Below are 9,448 nucleotides of genomic sequence, written 5' to 3' on the forward strand. Positions count from 1 at the left end.
TAAAAATGTCAAATCTAACATTTTAATTAAGTCATTTTCACATGTATTTATTTTAAAGTTTTTTTTTTTGTTTTGTTTTAATGTAGAAGAATGATGTGACGTTTTGTCCAAGGGCGGGAGAGAGCGACGTCATCGAACATGGCGGCTTCATCGCGATGCGAGAGTATGAGCATGTGAACCTTCATGTAAAATTGATATCTTCTATTGACATTTTTATATTAGATAAAACATTCCGGTAAGTGTAATCGTTTGAGTGTCTACTGTTGCTGCATGTACGTGTAGCCGTTTATGTCAAGCGAACACAGATACACTAAGACGAATGTCGGCTGTTGAGTCCACAACAGACGCATTAAAGCTTTTTTTTTCTGTTAGTTTGTTTTTGCTAATAATTAGTCACAATGAGCTTTGTTGGTTGTTGCTTTGTAGCGGTATTTCTCAATCTCCTCACTCCTCTTCTGTCAGTCAATATACTTAAACCAATTTTAGGCCTCCATGCGTGCGAGACGTGTTGAATTCAAATGAATGCAGTACCAAGGTTGACATTTACAATATACATGATCATATTTGCGCCATGAAAATGTATACATATTTTCCCTACGAGGTTATTAGTCTGTCTAATCTCCCAAAGGCCTTCAGAATCAGTCGTGCTGGCCGATGTAAATTTGCCCACTTAGCATTGTGACTGTTTCTTCAACCAAACCGATTTGAAATTGGCCTCACATTGACCAAATTGGTTGGTCAAAGCGAAGTTTATTACATACATATTCAACTATTATAATATTCCTGTTGGCATCTGCAACACAATACATTTAATAATAAGCACTTCATGTATGTGTGGTGTAAATTAGTTAACCGTTTCATGTTTTTGCCTTGCAATTAGATTAATGTTGTTTAGTATTGAATTTATCTATAGTACTGGTGGTTTCTCTAATTGGATTGGGATTACGTCCAAAGACCAGGTATCAAATGCACAGCCCACCTGTTTTCTTTATTCTTCTTTATTATTTATTTTGCAGACATGGCAATGTTTGTACCTGCTCATACCACGGGCAACCCGTTCCAGCCGAAGAAAAACAAAAAGAGGCCAAAAAGTAATTTCTGCATTTTGTGTAGAGAAATGCTTTTGAAACATGTAAGTATCAATTTTCAGTTTAATTTAAGATTACATTGTATAGTTTTATACCGCTATTACAAGTGACTTGTGTCTGTGTGTGTCACTTGTAGAATATACACGAGCACATGCATAGTATGGATCATCACAGAGAGCTGGACTCCGTACTGTCCCCGTAGGTAACATTTTGGAGTAAATTGTGGTACTTTTTCTGCCTCACAGTTGTGATATTCAGGGTCCAAAACACAGCTCTGTGTGGAGTTTGTATGCTTGTGTGGGTTTTCTCTGGGTAGTATCTAACAAAGAAATGATAGTACTTGCATGCTTTTCTTAACATTTGATATGTTTACAACATTTTTAAAGCTTGAGGAATGGATACAAATCGAGGTTCTCTTTTATTCCATGGGTATCTTTTTTTTCCCACAGTATCCCGTGTCACGATTGCCAAGCGTGTCAGGTGTACTCAATGAGTCTTGAGCAGTACGCCCAGCACATCGCCGCCGCTCAACATCACGTCAATTTAAAGAGCCTGATTTTTAAAAATGTGAAGCCCGTTTCCATTCACAAGATTCTCAACAGGGAGACGATCAAGGGTATTCTCCAGAGAAACAAAGATCTAAAGAAGGAGAAGTAAGATTTTAACTGGTTTGCTTTTTCGCTTTTTCCTTTAACTACTCCCAATTAATTTCTCTGTTTTGTGTTTTTTCGCAGGAAGAAAGAGTCACAAAAGCTTAAAAAAAAACGAAGACAACTTAAAGCCAAGAAAGAGGCTCGCCAGAAGAAGGCTGAGCAAAAGGCAGCAAGTGGACAGCAGCCAGTGATGCGTCAAAACGCTGCTCCGAATACATTCAAACAGCAGATGATGGGGGCCCAACAGAAACCCAACCACACTGCCGTCATCCAAAACAAGGGTAACAAACAACTTGCGGATCAGTACCTCGCCGCCAAAAGAAGCGGCTCTGTCGGGAGCAGTCAAACATACGGCACATCGCAGCATTCCTCGTGGCCCTTGAGGAGGGACCATTATAGCGATTACAAATACCAGCGTGAGGACCTGATGGAATTTACTAGTGATCACCTCCCTACTCAAGGAAGTGTCATCTTCAACCCGGATGAGCCTTGCGCGTCATCGGAACCAAAGCAAAGCGTGGCTGCCTCTAACTCGCAGCCTAGGCCTGTTCTCACCCAAGATATGGACGTCACCACCATGCTGAGGGAAATTAGACGGGCGCTGGGTGTGCGGGAGCCATGTAGGGCGGATCGTGAAGCCCGAAAGCAAAGCGCCGAGGTGGAAGCGCACCTGTCTCAGCTTTGTTCCTCCTTGGAGACCCTCGAAAAGAACGCAGCGGCACAGGGCAGCGACGCCACCCCGGCCGGTGTCAAAAAACTTGGCAAAACCGCCACATGGAAGAGCGACACGGCTGAAGATCATAATGACCCCCAACCCTCAGCCGGCATCCCATCCAGTCCGCAGCTCGGCTCCACACAGAAGGTTCGGATCGCTCACAAAGCAGCGGCCGGTCAAAGGTCAGGAGAGGATTGTCTGAGAAGGGTAACGCCAAAACTTACCTCAAAGCTGACGCCTCAGGCTACCCCTTTCACCGGAGTCGGGTCGAAGCAAAGCTGGAGGCAGATGTTCAATGAAGCGAAGAGGAAAAAAGTGGCGCCAAGGTGAGAGCTTCATCAGCACCTGGGACCTGCTGGGTTAAGCATTTCAAAACCTTTTTCCGCCATGAGTGTGATCTATGATCTGTCCAGCTCAATTGTAAATAAAAAAAAAGCCAAATCTTTGTTGAATTAACCTATTATTTTCAAACCCATGGTAAATGGGAGTCAGCATAACCCCTGACGTTGTTTCAAGGTCCTCCAATTAACTCCAAATACATTTCAGATGTTCTTGTGGTCTTATCCTGGCATATTTATGCTTCCTAACAAAAGCCTAAAGGTTTAGTGTAAACACGGACAGGTATCGGCTCAGCATTTAATCAAATTCAAATTGGCTTTCCGCTGTAATAGAATGTCAATTTCAAATTGTGATGGCGGCAAAAAAAAAAAAAAAGACGTCCACCTACAGTCAGTACAGTACAGTCCACACTTTTGTATTACAATTATAAAAAATATGGAAATAAGACCTTGAAAAAAACCCCGCAAATTAGATTACCCGCAATATTGATGGGGGGGAAAATATTTCGATTAATTTTGAAAATGTTTCAATCCCTTTTCACATTGTATCCTATCCACGTGAAAGCTTCACGGTCATGCTGTCTTTCCTAACGGTCACGCGTGTGCTTCCAGGTTTGGAATCGAGATGGTGAACTCTCTACAAAACAAAACACCGTTTGATATGGGTGTCAACGAAGACCTGATGCTCTCGGAAGGCTTCCACTGGGAGTCGTTGTCCAATGCAAACATGCCCCTTACTCCTGCTCCTGCTCCTCCGCCATCTTGTCTCACTTCAACACCTCTTCCTGCTACCCACGACACGGCGGTGCAGGCGTCTGGCAGTGGGACCCCGTCAACGACAGGAGCGACTGATGAGGGAGCATCTTTGACACTGGACAAATTCTGTGGCCCGACAGCGACAGCGCCAGCAAAGGTGGAACTTGAGCGAGAGAATAGTGGCTCCATCAAGAGGAAACGCCACCATTTACAAGTGAGCTTATTTTCAGATTGTAGCCCGTTTATGGCGACGGATGCATTCAAGGCCCACCCTTTTGCGGTATTCCACTTTGGAGGCGACGATGCTCATTGAAGAAAATGCCCGTTTGTTTCTGTAGGATAGCGGAGTCCCTGATACGGAGGCCGTTTTAAAGAAGAGGCCATTTAAATTGAACAATGGTAAACCTAATATTTCAATCGCGCAACGCAGCTATTGGTAACCCGGTGGCTCCCATGCTACGATGCTCATTCCTAGCCTTTCTGAGACATCTCTTTTCCTTTTTCGTGATAGACCAGGCACCGATGGACAAGCTTTTGGCGGTGTCGCTCAGGGAAGAAGAGTTGAGTCAATCACTGCAGGATGTGGATAAGTCTCTGGTCCTTGCCCGCAATTCCTTACAGGCAGCCTACACTGAAGTACAAAGGCTTACGTTGTTAAGGCAGCAGGTACACAGAGACAATGAAATGTGTCTCCTTACGAAATAGTGCCATGCGAGGAAAGTTTGCAATGCCAGTGTTTCTTTCTCGTTTAATTTTTTTTTTTCTTTTTTTTGGAAGTGCACTGCAGAGGTGGACAGTCTGAGAGCCAAGCGCATTGAGATACTGCAGAGCATGCAAGGTAACGTGCTTTTAGACTTGATAGGCGAATCGGGCGTAGTTTTCGCACTTTTTGTCTAGATGCCCTCATGCCAGGCGGCACGTTCAATTACGCGTGCGAGCAAAAGTGTTGGCACTCTTCTGTTCTAGAAAGAAGAGCCCGCAGTGGTCACACAAAAGTAATCCTACATAAAAACGTAATGAAAGCTAGAATGTGAAAATCAGATGTTGCTTTTCAACCAAATGATTTGAAGAAGCACACAACCGCGGGCCTGCACAAAAATAACACGACTCCTTCAAAAGATTAAAAAAAATCACTTTGGTTTTTTCCAGAAGTGTATTCCGGAAGCTCGAAGGTGGAGCAGGTCGCCACAAGCTCGGCGGCTGCCTCTCCAGACGGCATTCGCCTGAGTCCATCCTCTGTGTCTTCCCTTCCCATCCTTGTCCCTTCCACCAACGCCCACCAGACCTCCGCTTCGACGCCTTCCGTCAGCCAGCCTCACCCTTTGCCCGCTGTAACACCCACCATGACGACGATCAAGCAAGAAGCGGCGATCTCGGCCGTCGCGAGACAGCCGAGTCCCCACATCCAAACCGTGTACTCACCTCCCCCCTCGCTGCCCGCTGCGGCTTCTCCCTCAGTGGCTCCGACCAAACAAACCATCGCGGAGGATCCAAATCCACTCAGTCGAGCCACTTCGCTCACCGCGCAGCAGGAGCAAGTAAGGAAGGTGCCAGCTGAAAGCTTTGTAAAAGAGGAAATTGCCATGATTGATACAAAGAAAGAAAAGGTGGAAGAGCCTCTCTCCTCGGAACCTGCCCAAGAAAATGAGGCGAAGCCGCTCTTTAAAGGAGATAAAAACACATCAGGCATTAAGAACAAAGGCGATGAGAAGGCTGACTTGGAGGTGCTGGAGCCCAAAACGGTGATCATCAACCTTGATGACTCCGAGAGTGAGGACTCACCTGAAATGTCCTCAAAGGTGCCAAGTGCACAAGAGGCGCATTCGGAATCTCTTCAAGTGGAATGCAGGTCTCTAAGTGTGCAGACTCATCAGCCCAATCCTTTTAAGATGTGAGCTTGCCGTTTTCAAATCGATATATTGTTGCCGAACTATTCTGTTTTAAAATGTCCTCTTCACCTTTGCTAAGGAAAACTGATGTGTCGGAAAGTGAAGCTTCACCACCAGGTGGGTGCCGAATTTCTTTCTTTTTTTTTTTGGGTGACTTTTGACAGCAACTTTCATCCAATCCGTGTTGTGTTCAACACAAGATTCGATTACTTTTGAATGTCTTTTTGAGTGTAAGATAAGAAAATGAAACATACGCCGGTTTGACCTTTCTCTCTTCTCTGCGGACCTACAATAATGCCGAAATAAATACCGTACTTTTCTCAACGCGATTCGAAAGGTTTCTTTTTGTAACGGGCCTTTTTATCCTGCCCTGTGGAATCTAATTTCAGAGCCTGTTGCGGTGACTGGAGAGGAGGAGATGGAGCCCGCTTTGGGGGTCTTCCGGAACCACACGGGCGCCATTCATGGTCTGCAAGTCCACGACGGCGTCTTGTACACGTGCTCCGCGGACAACACGGCGCGAGCTTACAGTCTGGAGGTACACCGGCAGTCATTTCCTCGATAGATATTGTCACAACAGCAATAGTCACACGTGAACACTTGTATTGATCAAAAAGGGAACAGCTTTCAATTGGCCCTTAGAAGACATTTTAATCTCATGTAAAGAAAACAAATTCATATTTTAATGTTTTATGTTGGCTTTGTGGTAAGTACTGTCATGAGGTTACACTAAACTTTCTCTCCTACAGAACCGTGAATGCCAAGCGGTATTTGAGGGCCACACCAACAAAGTCAACTGTCTGCTGGTCTCCTCCTCTCCAAAGCCAGCCAGACTCTACACCGGCTCCAGTGACAAGACTCTTCGCATCTACAGCATAAAGGTACAAAACTTGAGGAGAGGCCCGTCCGTCGGTTCCAGATCAACACCTCTTTCAAAATGACCAAAACTTGATTGCTTCCCCTCACCCCCAACCTTGCTGACCAGTCGAAAAAATGTCTGGAGACCATCTTGTTCCCTGACAGAGTGCTGTGTTTGCACATGGCTTGGAACACTATTTTTCTTGGCCTTGCCAATGGGTCAGTGGCCACCTATGATTTAAAGGTAAACATTTTTTCCCCTTTCTTTTAAATCCATATTTTAAGCAGCTTCCATACAGAATGGAGCCGGGGCCCTCCCCGTTTTATCAATTGAGCAACTATTGTATCTCTATTTAGCACTTTTCCAACTTGCTCAATCTAGACCTCGAAACCGCTGGATGTGTTCGAATGCCACGGCCCCCGAGGGGTAAGCTGCCTGGACACGTCGCAGGAGGGCGCCCGTCGGGTGCTGCTGGTCGGCTCCTACGACAGCACCATCAGCGTACGAGACGCCAAGAGCGGTTTGCTGCTACGCTCACTGGAAGGCCACACCAAGACTGTTCTCTGTATGAAGGTGAGGGGACAGCTCAGCGATCATGAGCAATCCATCCGATTTCTATGGTGTGTGTGTACTCATTCGGCTCATGGGTAGCTGGAGCCTTACCGACGCTGACCTTTTGGACGAGATGACTTAGTTTACTCGTGTTTGGGCTCTCCCAGGTGGTGAATGACTTGGTTTTCAGCGGCTCCAGTGACACGTCTGTTCATGCTCACAACATCCATGTAAGTGTTACAGATAAGTGGTGTGTGAAAATATGTTTTTTTTTTCATCATTAATTATTAGTATTGCTGCTATTATTATTGTTTAATGATGTCTTCACGTAAATAGATGTCATCAATTATTAATAGTAACACCATATTATTTATGGTAATGACAGCAAATGTGTCATTTTCAGAAATGCGTATCTCGCTCGTAGCTTTTCCCAATTAATCACTCGGCACAAAGTAGCTCTCAGTTTCAGAAAGGTTAGTGACACACGAGTGATCCTGCCGCCGTTCGTGTTTTCTGTCCACGTTAGACTGGTGAGTTGATACGCATCTACAAGGGTCACGGCCACGCTGTCACGTCAATCGTCATCTTGGGGAAAGTGATGGTGACCAGCTCTCTGGACAAGCTGATTCGAGTTTACGAACTCCAGGTAGGAAAGATGTATTATTTCAAATTTTAATCAGTCCATGTGCCAAAAGCATTCGATGAAGTATGCGTTACTAAAACAAATACGTAGTTTTGCATGATCTGTGTGTGTTGCTTTGTAGACTCACGACCGGTTGCAAGTGTACGGCGGTCACAGTGATATGGTGATGTGCATGGCCGTTCACAAGAGCGTGGTAAGTGGAATTGAAAGATTGTTACGGGTTTGACATTGGTTCACTTCATCTCACTCATTGGATACAGATCTACACGGGTTGTTATGATGGAAGCGTTCAAGCTGTGAAACTCAACCTGATGAAGAATTATCGTTGCTGGGTAAGAACCTCCCCTTCAGCATCGTAAATGTCTTTTGGACTTTGGATGATTGTGTCATACTATTTTAAATCTTCAAGGGAACATATTTTGCCAAGTACCAGAAAACACAATAAGAAATACAGTAATTTATTTTCCTATTTGACAAAAAGACAAACGGTCCAAATTTGTAGGTACATGCTTTTTATTGTACTCATAAGTACAGTACACTTTTTTTTTAAAGCATCTGATTCTCATGTTGTTTTTTATATATGTGTGTGCGTGTGCATGTGTGTGTGTATTCATGGCAGTGGCAAAATTGCAGTCTGATTTTCGGCATGGCGGAGCACCTGGTCCAACACCTTGTCAGTGACCACACCAATCCTAATCTGGAGGTGGTCAACTGTCGCTGGAGAGGATGCAGGGGTTTTTTTGCCACACAGCAGGCAGTCAAGGAGGTAATTTAACATCGCAGTGGTGATGGTCATCACCCTATTCATTGTTATGAATGACACGAGTGTTGTCTTATCTGCAGGAAGTTCCCGGGCATATGCAGAATCATGTAGATGTGGACAGTAAGGTAGAGTCATGAAGAAACGTGGGCTAGTGCTGTTTCTCCCCGCCCTCCCCCCTTACTTTCTCTCATTTTTTTCCATTTCATTTGGCCATACGTCTACACGTTATTCAGACTCCCAATGAGGACATGATGAAATGTCTGTTGCTTTTCCGTCTTCTGTCATTTGGGCAAATCTACAGTTCTTTTTTCCCCCCCTTAATAATCATGCGGATTCCGCAGATGTTTTTTTTTTTGCTCAAATAAGTGTGTATTGTTCTGACTGTGTAATTAACACCTACGGAACAACTGCTCATTTCTAGAAATAAAAACAGGACAAAAATCAAAGACTTGCTGCTTTGTCGAAGGACTGGGTTAGGTGTGGAGATGTTTATGAATACATGGACAACTGAAACCACTAGAAAAGAACAGAAGGAAAAGTCTACTAAGAGGTTGATTTTCATTTTTGTATTTCCACAACGAAAACAGAATATAGCACGGGTCACAAATGGAAGAGCGGCTCCTCTGTTTATTTTGGACACTGGCAGCATTTCTCATATTGGCCAGAAGAGGATAAAGTGTGTGATGATGTCGCATGTCATTTTTGGGTTAAATGTAACCAACAATTTCAACGGCAAGCTAAAGCAGTCATGACCGGTCACCAGGTGGGAATAGTGTGCCAAGCGTAGATAAACACGCAGAAAAGGTTGGCTTGCATTGGCGGACGTGACGTCAGGTCTGCGAGTGATTTTGTGTGCACGAGTCGCATCATCAAGTAAATTGCAACGGTGCGGCAATATGGCGACCCCTTGTGGCCATTTCTCAGCTGAGCAAATGTTTTATTTCTTGACCCCACCCCCGCCATTCCCTCCAATCAGAGACGAGACCCTCGACACGACAACGTCTCGGCCTTCCACAGGGTTGCCAATGTCAACAAAGCGTTTTGAAACATTTGAATTAAACATTTGTGACTGCGTCTTTGGATGTTTTGTTTCTGACTGAAGCAGACAAGAAGACGCTTGTGTTTCGTTCAAGCACTTTATTCACGATCGCTAATAAAGCAAAGTAACAAACGACACTAACCCTTTGTGGTG

General features: G+C 44.6%; 1 protein-coding gene across 4 annotated transcripts; it reads left to right on the top strand.

Moving 5' to 3' along the window:
* Positions 1-92: 92 nt before the first annotated feature.
* Positions 93-8,702, top strand: LOC127592076 (zinc finger protein 106-like). Of its 4 annotated transcripts, none has more exons than XM_052052510.1 (21): positions 93-235; positions 1,017-1,132; positions 1,225-1,290; positions 1,538-1,741; positions 1,823-2,782; positions 3,407-3,764; positions 3,889-3,949; positions 4,062-4,216; positions 4,328-4,388; positions 4,700-5,441; positions 5,519-5,556; positions 5,829-5,977; positions 6,189-6,320; positions 6,425-6,541; positions 6,680-6,871; positions 7,018-7,080; positions 7,377-7,496; positions 7,615-7,686; positions 7,754-7,825; positions 8,113-8,259; positions 8,337-8,702. In XM_052052510.1, exons 4-21 carry the CDS (start codon positions 1,578-1,580, stop codon positions 8,391-8,393), a joined length of 3,660 nt encoding a protein of 1,219 aa, XP_051908470.1. In that variant the 5' UTR covers positions 93-235; positions 1,017-1,132; positions 1,225-1,290; positions 1,538-1,577; the 3' UTR covers positions 8,394-8,702. The 4 variants fall into 4 exon arrangements, 3 of the variants coding, with proteins under 3 accessions (XP_051908470.1, XP_051908469.1, XP_051908472.1); XM_052052509.1 differs by having other exon boundaries at positions 1,225-1,286; XM_052052512.1 differs by lacking the exon at positions 1,225-1,290.
* The last annotated feature ends 746 nt before the right edge of the window (positions 8,703-9,448 follow it).

This window comes from Hippocampus zosterae, chromosome 19 (assembly GCF_025434085.1).
Source record: "Hippocampus zosterae strain Florida chromosome 19, ASM2543408v3, whole genome shotgun sequence".
Classification (NCBI taxonomy): Eukaryota; Metazoa; Chordata; class Actinopteri; order Syngnathiformes; family Syngnathidae; genus Hippocampus; species Hippocampus zosterae.